This window comes from Mchenga conophoros, linkage group LG19 (assembly GCF_057382185.1).
Source record: "Mchenga conophoros isolate Kocher_MC1m ecotype Shallow Benthic linkage group LG19, M_conophoros_male_GT1.1, whole genome shotgun sequence".
Taxonomy (NCBI): Eukaryota; Metazoa; Chordata; class Actinopteri; order Cichliformes; family Cichlidae; genus Mchenga; species Mchenga conophoros.
Genome location: NC_140544.1, coordinates 27940010 through 27963701, shown reverse-complemented (window position 1 = coordinate 27963701; position 23692 = coordinate 27940010). Strand labels below are relative to the sequence as shown.

The 23692-nt window shown below is 42.2% G+C and overlaps 4 protein-coding genes across 7 annotated transcripts; 2 read left to right on the top strand and 2 right to left on the bottom strand.

Annotated features, from left to right (window-relative positions):
• Nucleotides 1–378: 378 nt before the first annotated feature.
• Nucleotides 379–3962, top strand: LOC146552476 (Krueppel-like factor 11). Its single transcript, XM_085257697.1, has 4 exons — nucleotides 379–566; nucleotides 1361–1663; nucleotides 2028–2967; nucleotides 3182–3962. The coding sequence occupies exons 1-4, from the start codon at nucleotides 552–554 to the stop codon at nucleotides 3481–3483; spliced, it is 1560 nt and encodes a 519-aa protein (XP_085113823.1). The 5' UTR covers nucleotides 379–551; the 3' UTR covers nucleotides 3484–3962.
• Nucleotides 3963–6455: 2493 nt separating this feature from the next.
• Nucleotides 6456–8961, top strand: dnaaf2 (dynein axonemal assembly factor 2). Its single transcript, XM_085257423.1, has 2 exons — nucleotides 6456–8444; nucleotides 8535–8961. The coding sequence occupies exons 1-2, from the start codon at nucleotides 6684–6686 to the stop codon at nucleotides 8913–8915; spliced, it is 2142 nt and encodes a 713-aa protein (XP_085113549.1). The 5' UTR covers nucleotides 6456–6683; the 3' UTR covers nucleotides 8916–8961.
• Nucleotides 8962–9041: 80 nt separating this feature from the next.
• Nucleotides 9042–14199, bottom strand: lrr1 (leucine rich repeat protein 1). Of its 2 annotated transcripts, XR_014889968.1 has the most exons (6): nucleotides 13659–14199; nucleotides 12144–12242; nucleotides 10696–10948; nucleotides 10008–10482; nucleotides 9527–9907; nucleotides 9042–9233 (listed from the first exon to the last, which is right to left on the bottom strand). XR_014889968.1 is itself a non-coding variant. In XM_085257424.1 (5 exons), exons 1-5 carry the CDS (start codon nucleotides 13839–13841, stop codon nucleotides 9652–9654), a joined length of 1266 nt encoding a protein of 421 aa, XP_085113550.1. In that variant the 5' UTR covers nucleotides 13842–14199; the 3' UTR covers nucleotides 9042–9651. The 2 variants fall into 2 exon arrangements, 1 of the variants encoding a protein (XP_085113550.1); XM_085257424.1 differs by having other exon boundaries at nucleotides 9042–9907.
• A 1240-nt stretch (nucleotides 14200–15439) lies between these two features.
• On the bottom strand, nucleotides 15440–23627 carry LOC146552473 (transmembrane protein 151B). Of its 3 annotated transcripts, XM_085257758.1 has the most exons (3): nucleotides 20592–20727; nucleotides 18338–18389; nucleotides 15440–18164 (listed from the first exon to the last, which is right to left on the bottom strand). In XM_085257758.1, exon 3 carries the CDS (start codon nucleotides 18084–18086, stop codon nucleotides 16563–16565), a length of 1524 nt encoding a protein of 507 aa, XP_085113884.1. In that variant the 5' UTR covers nucleotides 18087–18164; nucleotides 18338–18389; nucleotides 20592–20727; the 3' UTR covers nucleotides 15440–16562. The 3 variants fall into 3 exon arrangements, with proteins under 3 accessions (XP_085113884.1, XP_085113883.1, XP_085113885.1); XM_085257757.1 differs by lacking the exon at nucleotides 18338–18389 and having other exon boundaries at nucleotides 20592–23627; XM_085257759.1 differs by having other exon boundaries at nucleotides 15440–19280; nucleotides 20592–20641.
• Between the last annotated feature and the right edge of the window lie 65 nt (nucleotides 23628–23692).

The following is a 23692-nucleotide window of genomic DNA, read 5'->3' as shown; positions in this document are numbered from 1 at the left end:
CCATTCTCCAGGACATACATTGTGCTTAAGCTCCAAATTAATGTTATGTGAGATTTCCGAGAGATTATTCCTACAGCCCATGAATGCAGCATACACTGAAACGACCTTTCGCCTAGTTTGGCGGATGGCAGTTCATCGGGTTTACCCTGACACTGCTGACTCCTGTGACCACGCCCACCAACGACCACGCACCCTGTTTCCTCCAACCGTCCAGCGAGCACGCACTGTTCACGCGCTTTTTGCTCTCCCATTGGCTGAAGCTCTTCACACGCACGCTCGTGATTGGTGGAGTGTTGCCACCCGCCTTTGCGTGTTGTGAGTTTTGTTATTCTTTTTTTTTTTTCCCCTTCCCCCTCCTCCTTTTCACCCCCCACGTTTTACACACACAGCTGAGAGAAAAGGGAGCCAGTCAGAGAAAAGACGACCTCAACCCTATCGGAACAGGCAGCAGCTCTGGCAACCGCCGTCTCTTTGTTCTAAACTGGCTTCAGAAACAAAAACGCGATATCAAAATATTTTATTCCTCAGTGCCATCGCGAAAATTCAACGAAATGGACTCACTCGAGGTAAGGCAATTTTATTAAACTGTCACTTTAGCTTTACGCAACATTTTTGTTTGTTTTCACTTCAATTCTTTTAACGTCCACTTGTTTACTTTGACATTTCAGCACTTACATAAATGAAAAGCTTAATTCGACATTTTAAAAAAAGTATATTTATTATAATTTTTTGTCTAATTAACTTTGCAATAGTGCCACAAAAAACATATTTAACATGAACACTATTTTTAGCATTTTATTCAACCTTAAATAAAATAAGAAAAATAAAAAAATATCACGCAACGACACGCGCAACTCTGTCGCTGTCAATTTTTTTTAGTCCGGGTGTATTTCTGTGGAGAATTACTAATATGCTTTGTTTACTGTGAAAAATATATAATAAAAGTTGGAACGTGACAAGCCTACTTCCTGATGCAAACCCGCTTTATGGGGATTTCACATGGCTCATCTCGGCAGCACGTCACTGTTTGGTCTATATTTGGTCATGGGAGGTGTCCTGGCTTCGGGCCAGAGGCAGTGCATGGGGTGGGGTGTAGTCACCAGCACCCTCTCCTTTTTGGCCCGGGAACTTCAGGTACAGGAAGAGTGACTGAGCAGATGATAACTGGAAATAGAATTTTTTTTTTTTTTGTTCCATTCGGGTTCATAGAATAAAAAAATGTCTCCTTCTAAGCGCGATCGGAGAAAAGCTGAATAAACATAATGTGGAATAGGCGTGGAAAATAGCTTTGTGTGTTTGTACGTGTGTTGTCAGTGACCTGAACACAGAAATGTAATTTAATTTTCTCCACCCCCCCCAGACTGAGAATATGGATGCCTGTGAGGTTAATGTAAAGAGAAGGAGGCATGACAGCGAGCACTCTGACTCTAGTGGATTGGGTTTCGACTGCTCTGGTCTGGAGTACACTGACCTGGAAGCAGCGGAGGCTCTGGTGTGCATGAGCTGTTGGAGCACAGATCTTTTCTTTAGCCGCAAAAAGCCAAAACCAAAGCCAAAGACCTGCAAACCAAGACCCCTAACCCCAGCTTCAGACTCCGGCGACTCCCTCCCACCATCAGAACTTCCAGACCCCCCAAAGGACTTTGTGTCCTTCTCCTCCCTGGTAAGACATATCATATAGCACCAACATATGGGCACCACCACTGCAGCATTTCTTCATCATAGTTTGAACTAAAAGGACTGAAAGGTTTGACCTTGTGATGCATAAGTGTTAATGATATGAGGTTGGGGCAGCTGACAATTGCTACAACAAGAAAAACCTTGTTACAGTTAGGTGTTTGACTGTCAGGCAGAGTTCCTTCTTGCAGAGGCAGGGTCATAAAAATCACTGTTTTATAGCTCATTATGATGGTTATTCTTATGTCTTATCTTCTTGCCACCTGTGATGCTTATCACTGCAAATGTAGGTTCTTATGCAACTAGAGACAGTAGATGCACTTTTTAACTCTCTGACTGTCTCTTTGCAGTGTATGACCCCGCCCCACAGTCCCAGCTTTGTTGAAACATCATCAGGCACCGCGTCGCAGTCAAGTTCTGGCTTGGTCGCATCCACACAGCAACTTGTCCTGGCAACCGTTGCTGAAAAGACCCCCTCTCTCCCCCTCACACAGCCCTGCAAAGCAATGGCGACAAGCGTGATCCGCCACACTGCGGATAGAACCCTCTGCCAGCACCACATTCCAGTGGCCCCCAATCCAGAGAAAGCTAGGGACATGGTAACAGCTACTACAATGGTCTCCCAGCAGCAGGAGCAGCAGTGCATCACAAACACAGAGCAGATAACCACACCTCCATCCCCTCCTGCTTCTCTCATACCTTCAAAAACAGAGCAGCCACCCAGTCCCCCCAAATCCTGTTTGGACAGTGTCCCCACCCTAACTCCTGTCAACAGCCAACCGCAAAATAGCCCACCCTCTCCCCCTGTTCCCACAACTGTGTCCCCTCCTCCAGTTGCAAGCCCTCAAATCATCTGCCAGATGTTCCCTGTCAGCAGCCAATCGGGTATAATCTCAGCCTTCATCCCCAGTGCGGTTCAGACATCCAATTCTGGCATTCGGGCTGCTGCCACACCCATCCTCCCCCAACCCACCTCAGCTAACAACCCCCCTGTCCAGCAGTCCCTGATTGTGGGCTCCTCAGTGCCCCAAGGCACAGTGATGCTGGTCCTCCCTCAGTCATCCGTCTCTCAGGGTACCCACTGCCCTCAGACTGTCATGACCCTGGGCAACACCAAGCTACTACCTCTGGCCCCAGCCCCTGTGTACTTGTCAACAGGACCCAGCAGCACCACAACAGCCACAAAGATGGATTTTTCCCGCAGGAGGAACTATGTCTGCAACTTCCCAGGCTGCAGGAAGACCTACTTCAAGAGCTCACACCTCAAAGCTCATCTTCGAACACACACAGGTGGGGGGTTTACTGCCTTCAGAGTTGCTTGTGAGAATGTGGACTGAAAATGAGTGTTGCATCCTGTTTGTAAAACATTCCTTCTCCAACCTTGTTATTCTTGTCGGGAAAGAGAGTGAGCTCATTGTTTTATTGTAAGCCAAGCTCAGTTATGTGTCAAGTTTTTATGACTACAATGTGACTCACTTGTTTTCTTCACTTGGTCCTCCCTTAGGTGAGAAGCCCTTCAGCTGCAGCTGGGACGGGTGTGATAAGAGGTTCGCCCGCTCAGACGAGCTCTCCCGTCACAGGCGTACGCACACTGGCGAGAAGAAGTTTGTGTGTCCCGTGTGTGACCGGCGGTTCATGCGCAGCGATCACCTGACCAAACACGCCCGCCGCCACATGACCACAAAGAAAATTCCCTCCTGGCAGGCTGACGTCAGGAGTTTGAACAAAATGGCCACAGGAAAAATCCCTCCCTCGAAGTCTGGCATTGCAGCGCTAAGCATGCTGGTACCTGTTGGCTCAAACTAAACAATGAACAACCTGCCACCCGACCCACTCCCAAGATACCAGAGGGACACACAGGAAGCAGTCAAGCACATGGGACTGCTGTTCTTTTGAATCATGGGAATGAAAAAGAAATCATGCACTGGACTCTCTTCCTGCTCTACTGCTCATTTGTACACATATTTTCTCTAAAAGATTCTTTGTTTATATAATTGTGATTATATGTATGCACTCTTGCCAAAGCCTTTGTATGAAGTTTTGTCTTATACATTTCACCTTCTGCACCTCTCCTTTGTTTGTGTTGATATTCATGTACGTGTATGTGAATGTGTTGTTTGTTGTACTATGAAATGAATTTGTCACATTTTGGGGGGGGATGGGTGAAAAGAAATGTACATATGAATAGTAATCATCAGTACCATAATTATACCTTGATTGTATCTCCCTGTCTACCTTTTCATATTATTTAATACATATTTGTAATAAAAAACAAGGGTAAATGAGTCGTGATTGTGAGTCTTGTGACCTTTCCCATATTCTAAAAATGAAAAAAATCATGTGTGGGATCAAGATGAAGTCAGCAATCTTTCCCAGTCATCTCACGCACAAATACACAAAAGTGGTGCCTGCCCACATCCTGTGTGTGTGTGTGTGTGTGTGTGTGTGTGTGTGTGTCATGCTGACTCCCACTACCGCCACCGCCCTCAACTGAAGCTCACTCATGTTCTTTCAAATGTGCTGACTGGCCTGTGGGTAGCTTCCTGCTGGTTGAATGATTTTTTTTCTGGGTGTTATAAAAGCTCTTTTGGCAAATCCATCTGGGAACATCGCGTCCTGTTCATTAGCTCAGAGACAGAGCCAGATGAGTCAGAACAGACAGGCAAGTTGGTTGTTCTGTATTGGAGTTCATTAGAAGCATATTTGAGCACATTCAGATCTGTCACATGGGAGCAAGGAGGGCACGAGTTACAGCTCTTGCATAATACTCTACTAAGTTCATTATAATGTCCCTGGTGTATTTAGCATATGTGGACTGGTGTTTAGAATAAAGTCACATGCCTGACCTTTTTTCGTGCAAAGTTCTGAGAAACTGTTAGAACTTTATTTTTTTATGAATCATAAAGATGTACTGTCTCTTTGTGATGCCGCTTTCTCTCTCACACACACGCAGTTTCATAAGCAGTGGTCCCATACCTAGTAACAGTCCACCCCTTCCAATCACACAGTGAGGAACAGGAACTGCTGGGGGTGCGACCAATCACCTCTCTCGCTCGCACACCCGCCCATTTGCCTTACTAACCGATATACTAACTGGCTGAGTTCCACCTGAACTGTGGTCTACGGAGACACCTGCTGGTGGGACTGTGTAATGTTATTGCTTGCAACGATGGAAAAAACACGCCCGGAATATAAAAACAAAAAACAAGAAAACAAGAAGAAAAAAAAGGATATTTCACAAATAGCGGCCTACCCATTATGTCATCATTAACATGATAACATAATGAGTAGAAATTAAAAAGTATACTGTATAGAGTTCAAGGGTAGCTAATTGATTATTTGTACTATGCATTTTATTCAAATTTATTTGCTTAAAGCTTTAATTAATAGAGTTTGTTTAATTCATAGGTTGTGATTAGGTGGCATGCTCTAATGACTAGATTTTAGGTATTACTGGGAGTTATTGTTGGGACCAATTGTATCTACTATACAATGTCTCCTTAATCACAGTTCCGAACAGATCATATTTTAAAAATGATCAAAATGTTAATTAAGATTTTTCTGAAATGACAGTAAAGACTAAACTATTAAAGGTCAGGAAAACATTTGTTTAAAAAACTGTAGCAGTGGCATGTTTGTGGAATTTTTCATTGTAGAAGAGAATAGGAAGACAAACCTTGACACACGTAAATGTTGTTTTGTAACCTAAAATAAAATTTTGCAATTTCGTTACGTTGTTACACATTTAAGGTCAGCAGTTTAGTGGAATTTTTTAATGTAACTTTGAAATGTTTTCTGCAATGCTCTAATACTAAAGTCCATCTGGTGTTTCTTTGATGAAGTCTCTTCCAGTGTGTTTTTAGGTAACACCCTGTGCCTATGAACCCTATTCAGAGTCACTCGCTTGCACACAATTTTGTTACAAACCTGGGTTTAAGAGATTTGGGAGTGAATTGGTAGTAATATCAGAAAACATATCTACCATCTCTGACTACCTTCTCTGTCTGATTTGGTGATGTGCAGTACGGGGACTCTACAGGGAGCGTGTGCTGTCTCCATCCATGTTCACCTTCTACACCTGAGCCTTCCAGTACAACTCCAAGTCGTGCCATGTACAGAAATACTCTTATACTTCCACATTGGTTGGATAGAGTGGTCTGGCAAGAATCATCAGCTTCTGAATGGAAATAACATCAGAGAGACGGTGCACATTTCAGCACAAGGACATCAGCACACTGGATGAGTACCAGGGTGTCTACATTGACAACAGACTGAACTGAAAGAACAGCACAAAGGCTGTTATAAGAAGAGTAGTGTCCACATTGAGTTTCCTAAGGAAGCTGAGGTCCTTCAACATGTACACGTGAAGCAAAATGATGGGAAGGCAGTGCACTTTGCCATAGTTGGAACTTGTGGCATCAACAAACTGAATACACTGATTAAGACAGATATAGCGAGCCTTTGATACCGCATGCTGTCACATTGTGTAACACAGTAATAAAAAGATAATAAAATAATAATGATATTAATATTATTAGCACATTTCATCATGACTTCACCTGCTCTAACAAAATAATTTCCCAAATATGGGATTTAAAAGTGTCTCATATTCTCATTCATATTAAATTTTTTTTGGTATTCATTCGTTAAATGACGACATTTATTATTGTTTATTATTGGATTTTAACCTTTAATCCGTAAAAAAAAAAAAAAGGGGGGGGGGGGGTGGGCTATCAGTCGGTATTTTTGGTTGCGCCGGTCTGTCGTTGCTATAGTTACATCAACACAACTGTTGCTTCCGCTACACTGTCGCTGGACCGTCTATTATTGGACCTAAAGAAGAAAAATATATCGCGTATCTTTCACATTAGTAAGACCAGGTGATAAATGTGTTTTGAATTTCACCTCTTTATTTTATCCAAAGATTAAAAGTCACGGAAATTTGAGGCCATTTTCTGTCCTCCGAGCTACGTTCAGCTTAGCGCTTCTGTTCTCCCAGTGTCAGCATGGAGCTCGGGGAGAAGCTCAAAGAGCTCAACTTGACAGCGTATGAAGTCGACAGGTTTACGAAAGCTTTCAAAGACGAGAAATTCCGGGAAATGCTCCGGGATTACACCCAAGAAATATCAGACCCCGAGAACAGGAAAATGTACGAAGAAGGGATCAAAATCCTGGAGCAGGAGCGAGGCAACACCGTCGAGTTTATCCACCCGGAACCGTTTAGGGCCATCAAAACCAGCGTGGACGGCAAGCAGAAATGTTTCATCAACATTTGCGCCAGTGATAAAGTTGGGAAGCCTTCATCTAAGTGGGTTGTGTCGGAGAATGGCCGCAGAGGTCAGTGTTGGTCCTTGCCTCACAGTCTGCACCCTGGGAGGCAGGACACAGATCCTAAAGGTAACAAAATGATGATTTATGATGTTGTTTTCCACCCTGACACTACCCGCATGGCAAGCAAAAACAAGAGCTTTCTGGAAATGGTGGACAGTATAGCTATCCAGGGAATCCAGGGCACTTTTAAAGTGACTCTGGACAAAAAGAACATGAGAGAAATGAAAACAAAATACAAAGGCACCCCACAGCCCTGTGTTATAAGAAAAGCCATACCTGGATTCAAAGCCAAGGAGTCTTCAGACCCTCCAGACCCCCTTGCCTTTCCATACCCAGATGAAGAAAGACCGAGCACACAATCAAAGCCCACAGAGGCACCAAGAACAACAAAAAACAGTACTGATTCTAAACCTCAAAGCTTACTGAAAACCAGAGAGCCAACCAAGCCGAACTATACAGTAAAGTATCGATCACTTATTGATCTCCAGGACTTTAGATGCTCTAGAGACTCAGCCCAAAGCCCCAGGCCCAAAGAGATTGTGGTGACTGTTGATTTGCCTCTTCTAAAATCTGTCAAAGACACAAGCCTTGAAGTAAAAGAGAAGCAACTGCTGCTGGAGACCAAGAAACCAGCCTACAGATTGGAACTACATTTAGCCTACCCCGTGGATGAAGACAAAGGAGAGGCCAAGTTCAACAAACAGAGAGGACAGCTCATCGTCACCCTGCCTGTTCTTCCTCATAATTTGCCTCCTGATTTATTTGAAGGGCCAGCAATGGCCAACAATAAGAGTGCAAGTTGTGATGAGAGCGAGGAGGACAAAAGTGAGGTTGAAGAAGAAGACAAACAGAAAAACAGGGAAGGGGAGAAGAGGGAGCAGGAGCTACAGAAAGGGGCTGAATTAAAGGAAGAAAGACAAACTGAAAATCCCATGCAGGAGAAAGGGGGGGAAAATAGTGAAAAAGAGGAAGACGGAGTTCAAGAGAAAGGAGAACAAATTAGGGAAGAGGCGATCGGTGCAGATGAGGCAAAATGGAAGAAGGGCCAGGAACATGTGGAGGAGGAAACAGTAACTGAAGGTCACGAAGGCAGAAAAGCGCAGGAGGAGGACAAATTAAAAGAGGAGAAGCAATGGGCAAAACAAGGTAATCAGAATGAAGATGAGAAGTCAAGTGAAGGTGGATGCGACAGAGCAGCAGAGGATGATGATACTCTGTGTGAAGCTTTTGCCCTGAAAAGAGGCCCAGTGGCTGATGATGAGGGCCTTGTGATTGAAAATCAGCACATTTTAATCTCCACTGAACAATCCCATGGTGCAATAAGAGAGGAAGATGTAAATCTGGCCTCTAGTTTGGAGGAGGCATCCAAAATGAAACCTTCAGATATCCAAGAGAAGACTGAAAAGAAAAAAGCAAATGTAGCAGGAAAGGCGCAGGTGAGATCAATTGTAAAATTCAGTTTGTTGGTACAAGTTTCTACAAACTACTGATTTTTCTCTCCTCTTCTTTCATCAATTTTGTGCCAGATGGAACAAGATGCAGCATTTCAGAACCAGACATCCAGTGACGAAGCCAGAAAAACAGCTATGGATGAGTGCGACACTTCTGAGAGGGTTGTGAAGTCCAAGGATACGCATCCAACACGTAACGTGAAGACATCAAGCGGAGGAGAATCGGGCCAGCGGGTCACCTTCTGCTCTGAAGACGTCACTGTAGGCTCAGCAAAGCAGGAAATGGATGAAGATGACCTGCAGACGGAGCAAATCTCACCAGTCTTACAACGTAACAAGCCTCCACCTGTATTACTGAGGGAAATTGATAAGGATGGAAATGAGATAGTAATCAGTGATCATACATCATCAGCTGGGTTCACCTTCCTAAACACTCTAATGTACGAGCTGGACTGATGGTGCTGTGAAGGATGCAGAAACATTGCTCGTAATTTTTAAAAACCTGACGTTCCTTTTTTGCTGATTTCATGCAAACTTGTGACAAAAATGGGGAATAAATCATTTGGATCCAACAGAATAAAGTACTTAAGACATGACAATGAATACTTTTATTTAATCTTTCACATATGTAAAAATTGTGGGTCATTTGCACAGTAAAAAGCACCTCCCTTTGGTTGTTAGTCATTGACCCTGAGGCACTGTTTTCAGGAAATTTATCTAATCTTGTAATTCCCCTGTCTGATGGAAGTAGGTCAGTGGGTGAACCTGCAGTCTCTTTAAACACAAGGAAGAAAAAAAAAAAAATACTGTTAAGAGACTTGCCAGCAGCACAAGGTTTTGTGCTGCCTGCTATCATAACGTACAGTAAGTGCCACTCTGTTTCAGATGGAGCAAGAGGTAACATATTCATGCTTGTCTCAGAGCCCATTTTGATAAACGGAAACTGCCTCAGAACATAAATGTAAGCATATAACAAACAGCTTGAAGCTCTTTTTAAAAACACAACAAACTTAATATTGTCTTTTCACACAAAGGCAGCATAAGGAAACTACGGCAAAGCCATTTACCACTGCAGCTTCCTCTTCACGTACTCTTAGACTGTATCCCACAATGCTACCTACTGCAGCGCACACATGCGCGTGCACAGAGGTTTCTAGGCGGCAATGTTTTTCGATCAAATAGGTCTCCGTCCTCATCTGGTTCCTCTCTGGAGGGAGTTGTCTAAGAATTCGGAGTAGCAGGAAAGCGAGCAGAAGTGCTGCTCCACCGGTGCGTCTGTGCCTCCCATGTCATCCACCAGCACAACTGTGTGAGAGACTTGGTGGAGGTTCATGCTCACTGCAGTCTTGATGTAGAAACTGATGCAGATGCAACCGCAGTAACAGGTCTTGGCTATTTTGAGGTCCCGACACAAGTGAGCAGGGATAAGGTGAGGTCCATATGGGATTCTGTAAAGTGACAGAAAGAATAAAGGATTAATGAGTTTTATACTTGCTAGAGAACCACAGTGAGGTCTAAACTGGATGCAGAGCAGCATGTAAATCTAACCTGAGATTGGCCACGGCTCTGGAGGCCAACTCCTGAAGTGGAAGTGGGAATGTAAGCTGCATTTTGTGGTCCAGAGGGTTGGGCTGGATGAATGGATTTCCGAACAAGTCCAGGTTCTCTAGACTCAGCTTGCGGAAGTCACCGGGCAGTACAGTCAGCTGGTTGTGTGCCGCGGACAGGAACCTCAGCTTTGAGAGTCGGCCGATGTGGAACGGCAAACACAGGAGTGCGTTATCGTCCAGTTTAAGGTTCACGAGTTCTCTGAGCTGGCAGAACTGAGCAGGGAGCGTCTGTAAGCGATTCTGGCTGAGGTCCAGGTGTTGGAGGGTCCGCTGGAGGGTGGACAGACAGAGTGCCTCGCTGAAGGCTTCCAGGTGGTTATTGTGAAGGATGAGTTCGGAAAGACAGCTGAGGTCACCGATGGTGGCAGGAAGTTTCTTGATATGGTTGTTACTGAGGTCTAGCTTGCGCAGAGCTGAAAAAAATCAAACAGAAACACCTCAACTTAGAGAGCAGAGTCTACTCTGACACACAAATTTTCACTTTTTAGGAGTCTGGGGTCTTGAAATGGCTTTTTCCCCATGTGTGACTTGGAGCTACACCCAACTATTTATTATTGGATTTGCATAGACAAGGAGACATGGTACCTTTAACCAACTTGACTCACTTATTTTATTTATCAATTTACCTTTGAGTGAAAGCATTCGCATGTCCACGCGTGACAGTTTGCAGTACGACACCTGCAGCTGCTCCAGGGAGTGAGGGAAGTTGGAGGTGAGTGGGTAATCCTTCTTGGAGACGATAGCGAGCTTCTTCTTGGGCTGCTCTACGTCTCTGGCGCGAACAGGAGTCAGTGTGGACAGAGGAAGGCTGCTCGTGTCACTCCCTCTGTCTGCCAGACGAGCCGCCGAGAGAAAGTTCTTCAAGCTGTTGGAGTCGGCCTAGAGATAGATAAATACAGTTACTCTGGATCAGTGGATTAACAGGAAACAGCAGTTTCACGGCTCCTCAAAGGTCGCTGTGGTGCATGACTAGATTCACTGAAATATCTAACCCAGATTCCCTGACCTAGAATGCTCTGACATACTTCTTTTGAATGAACAGGATGGACTATATGCAGCTGGGAGTGAGAGATTGTCGGTTGGATAGAAAATAGAGGAGTTGGAGACAGGTTTGTGCACCTGTACAGTGCACTGACAGGTAATTTAATCCATTTACTGTAGGAGAAGTAGAATGTTTACAAAACTGTGGCCAAGCAGGTTAACCGAGGTTTGGTTTACACATTTCTCCATGTTTACCTGCTCAATTTAAAAGCCTGTGAGAAGCTGTGTGCTTTCTAAGAGTGTGACGCGTTAAACACCTCGGAGGGCTGTGCAACATAAGAAAAACAAACAATAAGTCATCTAAGCTCTCTGCTATGGCATGAACTGGGGTTGAAACTGACGTGTGTATGTGTGTGTGTGTGTGTGTGTGTCTGTGGTTGACAAATGAGTCAGAGAACATAAAGTTCTTTTTCCAGGACAGACAAAGAGAACAACCATTCCAAGGGCCAGCACTACAATGCAAAATTAGACTCTTAGCAAGGTACTTAGTGAGCGGGGAGGGGGCTTTAATACAGTGACATGATCCTATGACAGGGAAGTAAGCTAAGCCTACTTGCTGGCTTGAATTCTGTGTTTATATTCATTCTTCAGTGTTCTCAGAAATCTGAACACCAACTAAAAGAATAAGGCTAAGACTATTCCAGGCACATCCAACAACAGCCTGTTAATCAAACAAAGTGTCTTCTGTCCTCTGAGTTTTCCTATTACACAGACTCAAACAAGACTGCTTAGGCGGCTGAAGCAGGTTTTGTGTATTTTTCTAATATTACAGTTTAAACATCCTCATAAAATACATCACTCTGCTGTGAGAAATGTAAAAACAATGTAAAAATTACATGTTACAGTCAAACTTTTATTAACTAGCTGACTAAAAGCTCAATAAACAACCATGTAACAGTGGAATTGGACAGTTAGTTAATGCAAAACAATTTGTTTCACTCTTGTAATGTACATACATCTTCTAATTTAATTCAGGGTCTTCAGTTGTATACTCCTTACTAAGACTGCAGTCACGGTGTGCTCTATGTCATACCTTGCTCAAGCAAATGTCAACAGCAGGTTCCTTTAATCTCACAGTGGCCTTGCCTTCCTCCACAAACCAAGTGAAGAACTTCTCTATGTTGCCTTTTAGCTAGAAGAGAAATAAATGGTCAAATTTCAGCGGTGGGAAAAAACATTACACAACTTCAGGGCGGTGGTGCATCAAGCAAGTTAAGACTGGAATACTGAATTTCAACATTCAACAGCTAGGTGACAACAGCTGCAAACGTTTACATCAGAGGCTGACAAAATGAAAACAATATGACGAGGGTTTCCAGTTTAGGTCACTATTGGAAAAATAATGAATATTTTAAAAGGCAGATCTGATTAACTCCAGCAGTACTTTCCAGTGAGATTTTCCTGATGTTTGTTCTTTAGGTAAATTTGGGAAATTTTTTTTCTTTTTCTTAAATATCATTTAGTGTGTGTGCACAGGAACTAGTGAATTTCTATTTGAAAAATGATCCAATCTTTAACTCACTATGAAAACTGGTCATAGATCAATAAACTAAATGATTAATATATTAGCTGCTGGAGCTTGAAAATGAAAAGAAAAGGTCTGTGTGTTCTCACTGACCAATAAACAGCACAGGCAGTGGTTTTCTGGTATTTGCGAAAAAAAAGATTACTGGTATTAAAACTGTCTTAAATGACTTGTTAGGGTGTAATCTGTCAAACACATCTAAAACATATCTCTCATTAATGATATAAATACACTTTGAGTCAAAAATTATGTCATATGTTTTTGGCAAAGTGGCTTTTCTATATCTTTCATTTATCCAGGTAAAAAGTGTCACTGACATTAAAAATGCCTTTTACCAAAACAGGTCTAAACAAGAGGAGAGCAGAAATTGTAACAAATATAACATACTAGTTCTATAAAGATATCGTAGGTGGCCACTATAATACAGAACAGAGTCATAAAGAGAGCAGCAAAACAGGTAATTTCTCTATTTTATATATACCCCCTTACTAAATCCAGTTGACTATAGTCTACTCATCAACTTAAGGAAAGATATTAGATTTTAAAAACACATAAACATCAGCGATCACTTTTTGGCACAACACCGTAACATTTCAAGTATATTTTACTTTATTAAATATTCTAAACAATGCTGAGTCGCCGGATCAACTGATAGTTTTCACGATTTAGTAAGTTATTAACTTTTTAGAGCCGTGCCGTTGGGTTTCATTATATATTTATTTACTTTTTCCCCCTGAGTGTCTGAAAAGCAAGGCATGATGGGATAGCGTCACTTCACTTCTCATGCCATCCATGACATAACAAACAGACGCCAGAAGAACTAAATTACACGTTTCTGGTCTTAAAATGTACTTTGAAAAATTGAGTAAATTAAATAAAATAATTAGCTTTAATCATCTTGTAATTTGCTTACTTTAGGGACCAAATAAAAACAGACGCACCACACCCAGAGATAAACATTAGCTCCAGACTGAACAGATAGTACTTGCTGTACAATAGCTTTTAAAGTAAGGAGTAAAATACCTTGTACTTTGATCCGGCTCTGTCTTTGGCTGTGCAGATCATCAAGTAGATGTTGCTGCGCTGAGTCGTCTTGTCCAAATGCTTTCCAATAGAGAGCACTGCTCTTGTCCCTTTGCCTCGACTTTTCATCCCAAACGTCGGCAGCATCCGATTCACCACCTCGACATCACACTGGAGCTTCATCGCAATCTCTTAAGTAACAGACTTAAGTCCGGCCTAACGCCGCGTTACAGTGAGCAAATGCTTGAAAAGCATACCAGGTGGAAAACTTCCGTGAGAAAGTTAGGCTAGCTCGAAGCGTTTGTGGTTAGGCTGGCGACACATCCGTGCTCGTTATGGATGTCAACAACAGACCAGCCTTTTTCACAGAGCCGCAGCTGCATTTAAACCGCTGACGAAAAAATGAGCCGGCATCTACCGCGGGGATAGTCACTTGGGTTTTCCTCGCATTAATTTGACTAAGCTACAGAGCTCAGTGAACGTTCTCGGCTGTCAGTTGGTTTGTTAGCTGCCGTTAGCACAAACCTCGCGTGTATAGGGAAGTGACGTCAGGGAGGCGCGAGACCAAGCCCGCGATAAACATGTACACATACCGACCACTTCATTAGGTACTCCAGTTTGACTTAAGAAGTGCTTTAATTCTTATTTTTTTAGTGTTTTGTACAACAAATTCCTACCCTATGATCAGAATATAAAAGTAAAAATTAAGGCCATCCAAAGTTTTTTCTAATCTTCCAATATGAGTTATTATACTTTTATATTATCTTACTAGTTTTTATTTTGTTTTGACTTTTTGTTTGGGAGTTTGTAGTTTTTATTGTTTGAAAATGTTTAGTTTTACTTGGGTTTTACAAATATTTTATACTTTGATATGAATACTTATTATTTTTACAGATTTGGTATTAATGCCCATATTTATTTATTGTATTACTCCGGCCAAAGTATAACGCAAAATTCCTATAATTTCTAGCGCCTGACTGGTACAGGATCTTTAAGACTAGCTGATATTTTCGGGATTTTAAAAAGCGATCCGCCAGTGTTTAGACACACTAAACATAAACAGATTACTCATGAGTCCTCAATAAGATAATATAAAAATGAATTTAAAAATGGTTTTATTGTCACAACAAATCACTGGTTACTTCAGCTTATGTGTTCCTTCCTCCAGTTGTGTGAGTGGCCACTAGTGGACAAACTATGCAACATCAATACTAATAACATATTTATTTGGCCCTTATAAATACTGATACAGATATATCGGCAAATAACTAATATCAGCCTCTCAGATGATAATAATTTTAACAAAGATCTCTCTATAACACATATAGGTTATTTTATATAGCCTACTAATGACTTTTTGCAAATTATGTAAATGCCTGACATAAAATAAAATGAAATAAAATATTAAGTGGCCTTGTGTTTTTCAAACTACAATTTGTAGTGTGCAAATTTAGAATGGTTTTACATTAAAATTGTAAATTTGTTTATAAACATTAATCTGGTTAATATTAATTGAATAATATTGATGTGTAACAATCTTCAAAATAGAAAATCTCCTCTGAAAATAAGTGGAAAACGGAGTATTACCAACGGTGCTTTGTAGTAGGCAGATGAAAGAAAAAAATTGTTCATTTGATAATAAGAATGTCACTATTTAAACATTTTCTTTTTTGGGGGGGGGGGGGGGGGGGAATCCACCAATTGTTACAATAAGTTGCATGAGTTGAATGAGATAAAAGGATTGATAACTTCCAGTTTAAAAGGATCAAATCTTTCTCCTCAGTTAAAGATCTTAGTCTTAGAACCCCAAATTTTACTAGAAATTCTTCTAGAAAAACATTTTGAAGTCTCTAACAATGCGCAGTTACTTACTATGCTAATAAGACTGGGTGAATTTAAAGTAGAGTGAATCAAAAACTTAGCTTGCTATTCAGAAAATGAACTCTCCAGTCTAAAAGGCATGCTGAATTTATTTTTGTATCAATATATGCTTCATTTGTACCACTCGTCCCTCTGGTGTTATTTGAAGTGAAGTCCCAACTCTATCTTTAGAGTTTGTGCCCTTGCAGTTAAGGACAGGAGACGTAACAGTGAGCTGTGAGTCTGAGAGTGTGTGACATTGTCGCTTTGGATCAATGTGATCAGAGAAAAAAAAAAAAACTTAACTCAGATCTTGTTTCCTTGTTTTGTCTCCTTTCTTTCTCATCTTGTGCTTTGAGGGCCCCACAGACACACATGTTATAATATTTGTTACAGTTTATTAAAAAGTCATTTTATTAGTGATAACATTCATTGGGATTTTAGACATTTTGACACCTTTATTGTTTTCACTTAGACATTCACATCACGGTCTTCAGTTCACATGTTCCACATTGTTTTTTTCTAGGTCTCAATAAAAAATAACATTAAAAAAAGTCTTTGGCTTCAACCTGGCGTGTCTTAATTTTTCAAATGGTCTGCAACAACATGCAACTTTTTAAATTTTACCTCTTTTTCTTACATGTGCCTCTGAATGGATCAACGCTCTGTAACCATAAAGGTACCTCACCCACCCACACACACACACACACACACACACACACACACACACACACACACACACACACACACACACACAATGAAAATATTTCTGCAAATGACAGATGATGAAATTAGCAGGATGCGCAGATCATGCAGCAAAGACATGAAAATTCCAAGATAAGACTCCCTGGTGTAGCAACAGGATGTGGATGAAGTTCAGTGCTATCGCTATCTGTAACTTTTTTCAAAATAAATAAATTAACACTCTTGGTTTCCTTTTGTTTTAATTTCTTTTTACTGTGAAACTTGCTAAAAGTGCATATTTGATCCACATAGCAATGAACCCCACCATACCCTCCATCATATCTGGTATTTACCACTGTCTCACAAGGCCGTCTCCACACAGGATGACCCCCTCCGTACATAGTAGCGCCTCACTTCCCTCCCGCCTTCGCTGCCCTCGGACCGGTGCACAATGAGAACAGGAAAGAAGTGTGCGTCTCTGTACGTTGGTGGACTGTTGCTGAGCGCCAGCTGGCTGGAGTCCGACCGGCAGCACTGCTCGTCCGCGCAGCAGGGCTCCGTCAGATTGCTGCTGCGACTCCCTCGATGGGAGCCGTACATGCGGCAGAGGGAAAAGCGAGAAGTGTCCAAGGAGAGGTGCGAGTGGAACAGCGCTCCGCGGCAGGACAGGATGGAGGAGCAGCTGGAGCTGGTGATCGTCCTCCTCCTGCCTCCTCCAGCTCCTTGTCCGCTCAGCTCGCTGCACTGCTCGCAGTCGTCCTGGCTTTGGAGCGCTCCGTAGCTCTCAGCAGTCTGGCTGCTGTCCAGTAGAAGGCAGTTAGAGGAAGACGTGTCTTGTAATGAATTAGAAGCCCCTGTCCTCATGTTTAACAGCATCGCCTCAGAGTAGCTGGGAATCACCTGGCGATTGCAGCGTATGTGCCACTCCATCTCAGTGCTGTCCAGCGTGTCAACTCTGGGAATAACGCAACCAATATTTCTCCCCACAGGCCTGTCTTCATCTAGAGGGGAGGGGCTGCTGTGGGTGTACTCCAACCCAAACAGTTTCTCGATGCGGTAGTGCACGTAAGCAGTGCGGTACTCCGTGAGCACTCTTAGAGGCCAGGAAAGCATGAGCAGAGCTGCCAGCCAGAAGGCAACCTGGGAAGTGTACCAAGGCATGCTGTCTGGGTCTACATAGGCTAAGAGGTTTTCTCTGAAGTCCACATTCTTCAGCTGCATCCCCTCCCGAGCCTCCATGTAATCATCCAAACCTTCGATTTCAGAGAAGAACCTGGCTCTCTGGCTGAGGTAATCATTTTCTGGGCCCGCCTCGGTGAAGCTGAAACACTTGGTGAAGCGCAGGCGAATGGCTGGATGCCTCTCCAGGCCTCTAAGGTCACGTGATACATCCTTCATGCCACAGTGGCTGTAGTCAAACTCGCCCTCGGCCACGTGAGTGTTGACTCGCTCGTGGTACACCTGCGTGGTGGTGTACGCATCCCCGTTACGATACCGGGTCACCTGTCGTGTCCGCCGGACAAAATGGTAACTGATGGCTTTCCACCATATGCAAGGCTGGGCCCGCTGCATCCGAAGCACCCGCTCGTACACGCTGTCCACGTCTGCCTTGCACTGCAGCTCGCTCCTGGCCCTGCAGTGCCAGCACTCCACAATATACAGCACGTAGAGCATGAGCAGGAAGGCCAGGGGGATGTAGATGAGGCCGTCCGAGCAGGGGCTGTCGTGGTAGATCATAGCGTGTCCTCCGATGCCCACCCCAGAGGCGCCCCGCAGGGAGGAGGTAAAGGAGGATGTTAAAGAGGAGGTGAGGGCAGAGTTGAAGCTTATCTTGGTGACCCGGGTCAGCTTACACCAGGCCACTGCACCCAGGCAGCTGTACATGAGCAGGGAGAGCACCAGGCAGCGCCAGTGGGACTCCCGACAGACGCAAGCACCCAGGGACTGCTTGACTGGACGCTGCTGCAGAGAGAAAGAGAGAGCGAGGGAAAGGGATGGAAAAGAAATGAAGGGGAGAGTAATGAAAAAACACACTTAAAGCAATGAACCCGCTAAACATGGCAGCGATTTTAAGGCTCGCAGCAGAAATGCAAATGAAAGTGGTTAAGCTATAAATCGAAGCGCTTTTTCCCTACCTAAGCACAGAGAAAATCACACTGAAGGAAGAACACTGGGATTCAGCAGGGACTGTAATGTAAGTAAAACATGTACAAGTGAGTTAACCGGATCATATGCAATACCATATCAAAAACAAGAGCAATTATGAGAGCAATTAAGCAGATCAAGGGAACTTTTTTCTTGATCCTACACCGGTTACTGTGGAGGACCACCTTCTGTAGATTGTTCCTGGATAATAGCGGCTGCTTATTAAAGAGTCTTATTTTCTAATTCTCTTCTGAGTCTGGAGACAAACGTTTGTGCCTGCGGGCGCACAGAGACAGCCGCTTAACAGCAGCATACAGAGAACAATGGTGTACATGACTATGATAGAATCTGATAAAAATGTAAATAACAACGGCAGACAGCATCTGATCTTTTTAGGTAAGGTCAGGTGTATTCGTAAAAGTCAGATCACCATAATAAAGGTAAAAAATAAAGTGGCAGAAATCAAGTATTGCATGATGTTGAGAGAGAAACAAGATTTATTCCTGAAAGAAAGACTCTTAATGGAAGTGTCGGCATGGATACAAGCTTTTTTCATGCTATTTTGCAAAACAAAGTTCCACCAGTTATCAATAATGGAAGCAGTTTGTTTGTTCCATCTCCAAACAACACATTTTAGTTGCATTAACAGCTAAATTACAGCTAAAGTAAATAGAGGTCGACTGTAACTGAACACAGTGGGTTCACAGTGGCTCATAGCTCTGTCTCCTCACACAAAGAAGGTCCTGGCTTCACATGCACCAGCTGGGTGAGGCTGCATGGAGCTGTATGTTCTCCGTGTACTCTGACTTCCTCCAGAAACCTGCATGTTAGGTTAATGGGTGATTCTAAACTTGCCGTAGGTGTCTGCTTGTCCAGGTTGCAGCCCTCATTTTGCCCCATAACAGCTGAGACAGACTCCATCCTCCGCAACCTCTGAACAGGATAAGCAGTTAAGAAAATTTATAGATGGACCACAGTTAATTTCAGTTATGAAGCACCAGTACTTCTCTTGAACATGTCCATTTTATTCTACTTGCAGTTGGCCTATACTGTTCTTAGTAAAGAATAAAATATATCTCAAAGCTTTTAGCTACCCAAAGAAATAGTAGGGTAAAAGTATCTTTTTTTCCACTTTTTTTTCACTCTCCCTTGAGTACATGTCCTGAAAGCTTCTCTTGTTACCACTTTGTCACAAACCCATCCATCACTCTGCGGAGCACTGGGAGGTTTGGAGCGGAGCGCCCAAACAGAAACATAAAGTGCTCCCATTTGCAAAACTGAGCAGCGGTCAAACAGTCCTATTCAGCAAACACACTGGCTGAATGCTATTTCATCAGTAACACTAACAGTCAAAACTTCCAGAGTGCATAAAGAGAACCTTAGCTCAGACTATTTACTGAAATTAAATTGACTGCATTTTGTCAAGCAATTATCTGAGATTCCTGATTTCAAATGCTTAAATTTGTTTTTGTCTCGTGGTGATATTCCTCCACATTGACTACCTCTGGTGTTTTATGGAGTGAAAGGATTTATCCTGACAGCCAGCCATTCATTACTGCACTGCCACAGGGGTGGAGATGCCTTACACTGCCGGTTCCACCTGAGTTATTTGTGGAGCAAATGAGGGATTCGGTTCTTGTGAACCAGAGAGGGCGGACTTTGAAGCGGCCCAAGCCTTGTGACTGCAGACATCATAGGTGCGACATCTGAAAAAGGTTACCCTTTAATAAAAAAGAAAAGCTGACTCATATATGCTAGATCCTTGGTCATGGAGACAGTTTACAGGAAGCTGAACTCAGGAAATGTAAGGGGAAAAATAGGCACAAGTTGTTTGCAACCACAGAAATGTGGTCAGAGTCATCCCCCTGCAGACAGAAGCACAGTAATTACGCGATGACAGTAAACACCAAGGGCGTGGAGGAACTAATGCAGACACATGCATGTAAACTTGTGTTGTGCAAGACTATAATCTGTGCTTTTGTCGTTACAGTACTTTTCCACATCACTCGAGTGTGCTGTGACATTTCAAGAAGCAATGATGCTGTTTGGCTGCAGGTGAAAGTGATGGCACAGAGATGACTGCACGGGGCACCAAAAAGGCAGTAATGAAACAAAACCGCATGTTTTGTGTGGCTTTTCCTCCTACATTTGAACAATGAACATATGGCTCTTTATTACCTACTACTTACTTTTCTGGAAGTTATCAGAGAAGAAAAAATAATGACTACATCTGTCTGCTCTTACCTCCTCCGGGACATCACTCTCAGCCGGTGAGTCCTCCTCCTCCTCTTCTCCATCAACATCATTGAGACCGCTGGCCGCCGCGTCCTCCGCAGAGTCCTGATCGGATGAGAGCATGCTGCACTTTTTCGCATGTCCGAGAGAAACTGGAAGCTCACTCCTTTTTATTCACTTGCTTCGCTCCTAATAGCGCTCCGTTCGCTCCCCCCTTTGGTGGCCCCCTCAGCCCCGAGGCGTCTGGGCCGGAGCCAGCAGGCTGCTGCTGCTGATGTTGCTGCTGTGCGGAGCGGGAGTCCCGCGCTGCTCCCGGAGGAGGGGGGCGGGGTTCAGGGAGTTCACCGCAGCAGAGACAGCAGAGGTTAACCATGATGCAGTCAGTGTACTAAGTCAGTAGCTGAAGTTACCTGAGAAAGACCATAAAAAAGGGGCATCGCTGCATTTGTTAACGCAGGCACTAAGTGGATCCGAAACGCTGGTATGAAATGTTTTACGACGACAAAGAAGACCGCACTCACTTCCGGTTAGGATCAAACGGCGTCCTTCACAATAAAAATGCATTCTTTTTTTTTTTTAAATTGATTTAGAATAGATTTGTCAAAATATATACGTTAAATTGTTATTATTTAATCATTATATTTGAGGACAAAAGAATCTTCTAGAAATTATGAAATTTAAGTCAGTCAAGTTATAATGTTTTTATAACTAGTTACATTTTAACCAAACAACAAATACAGCCTTACAATAAGGCTAGGTTTTCTAATATGTTAGGCTATGTCTTTGTTTTTGACACATATATTTTACTTGTGTGTTTTGTTTTGCTCTGGTCGCTTTTTTTTTTTTTTTTTTTTTAACTTGGGTTAAGTTTGAGTACCATGTGTTTTTTTTATGTTATGATTGTGGATGGTGAATGGTTATCTGTCTCTCTGTGCTAACCCCGCCACCAATATAGCTCATTTTATTGTTTTTGTTTGTTTTTATTCCATATTTATTCCATTAATTCGATCGATCTACGGTTTTATCTTTTTTGGTTTGACCAACTTATAAAGCACTTTGCTCAACCTTGTTGCATTCAAATGTGCTATAGAAATAAAATTGACATTAAAGTCTGACATTTGCATGTCCACTAATATATGTCATATCATTTTTCAGTGATATTTATATTGGTAAGCAGTGTTGGGCAAGTTACTTTGAAAAAGTAATTAATTATAGTTACTAATTATTTCTTCAAAAAAGTAACTGAGTTGGTAACTGAGTTACAATATTCTAAAAGTAATGAATTACTTATAAAGTAACTATTGCGTTACTTTAAAAAAAAAATTAACCCTCTGGGGTCCAGGGTATAATTGGTCATTTTTCATTACATTTGATGTTTCCTCTACATTTCACCGTTAAAAACTATTTACTTTGCCTTGTTTGGTATCATTGTTTTCAGCACAACCTCACGTGTTTGAATTTACAGTTATGTTTTCATTTTGACATACTGTATTAATAAAATTGATCCAAAATCAGACAAAAAACATAAATCCCAAGTAGAAAAGTTTTTTGTAACAACCACAAACATGTTTATTTAATCATATTTCATAACTTTAATATAAATTGTCAATTTTAAAATCATATGCACAAGTTTCGCAGACAAAGTTATTTGCAGCCATTTACCTTTTACCCTTTTTTAAATAACCATTTCAAACTATTTACAGAACAATCAGCTGTTCTGCATTCAATAAGATGCCACACAAATTATTTGTGCCACTCCGAAAAAATAATTTCTGTCCACTATAAAGGAGAACATCACAGCCTGATACCTGCAGACAGCAGTCACCTCATTGTTATGACACACACACACAACACTACGCACTAACTACACGAGACAACACATTAACTACACACTCCAAACATGTTAAGCGTCACAAACCTCTCACATCTCAAAACTCGCTCTCTTTCTCTTTTTCTGCTCTCTCTCTCTCTCATCACTCCTAAAACTTCCCCCTCTTCCTAAACAACCAAATGTCAGGTTGCCCTATCAGTTTTTGATTGGTGGACATTGTGAATTTTTCCACCAACACGAAAGGGGTGGGTTTTTGTTTTCGTTTTTTGGTCATAAGCAGAGTGCTTGCTAGCGCTGTCCTTAGACAGTAAACTTGACAAAACTATTGAGGAAAAAACGCCATGTATATATTGTTTATCATGACTCTGGTTTTACGTGGCCTATCAACACAATTTAAAAATTCAAAATTTAAAAATATCACCTTGTTGCTTTGTCATCTTGAAGTGGTCATGTGATTGGCTTACCGACTACGACTACTTTATTCTTCCTCAGTTAAACAGCAGCACTCATGCGATTCTTTTGCCCCCTTAGCTCCAGGTGTTGTGCAAAAAAGTGATCGTTGGGCAGAAAGTGATTGCCACCCGCAGGAGCACGCGCAGCTACTTAAAGCTGTAGCGTCCAGATTACTTACAGCTACTTCCGTGCAACTGATATAAGGTGCAGTAACCTAAACACAGCTTCAACCGTCTGTTTGTTGAAAAATAGTAACGTGACCGCTCCGCATTTTCTTGTTAGTAACGGTAACGGCGTTGTAACGATAGGAATAGTAATTAGTTAGATTACTCGTTACTGAAAAAAGTAATGCCGTTAGTAACGCTGTTAGTTGTAACGCCTTTATTCCCATCACTGTTGTTAAGTCACTTAGAGTGTCCATATTTTTTACTGATGTATCTGGCTTCACCTTTCTCTCATTAAGAAGCTAGATGATAATTGATTACATATAAGTGTCTTGATTTTTAGTTTATTTATGCATGACCTCTTATTTCAGTGTTTCTACGTCCCAGTTTAAAAAGAGAGAAAGTATTCAATAAATAGCAATACTTTTTTTCTTTCTTTTATATTGGAAGTGAAGTTCGACTTGATTTGTTTCGCACGACCTCTATAGGTGAAAGTTATCAGGCTGTATTTTGGTTTTTAAGGCAGACCCATTTGTTCGGGAGAATTTGGATTTTCTTTCTTTCTTTCTTTCTTTCTTTCTTTCTTTCTTTCTTTCTTTCTTTCTTTCTTTCTTTCTTTCTTTCTTTCTTTCTTTCTTTCTTTCTTTCTTTCTTTCTTTCTT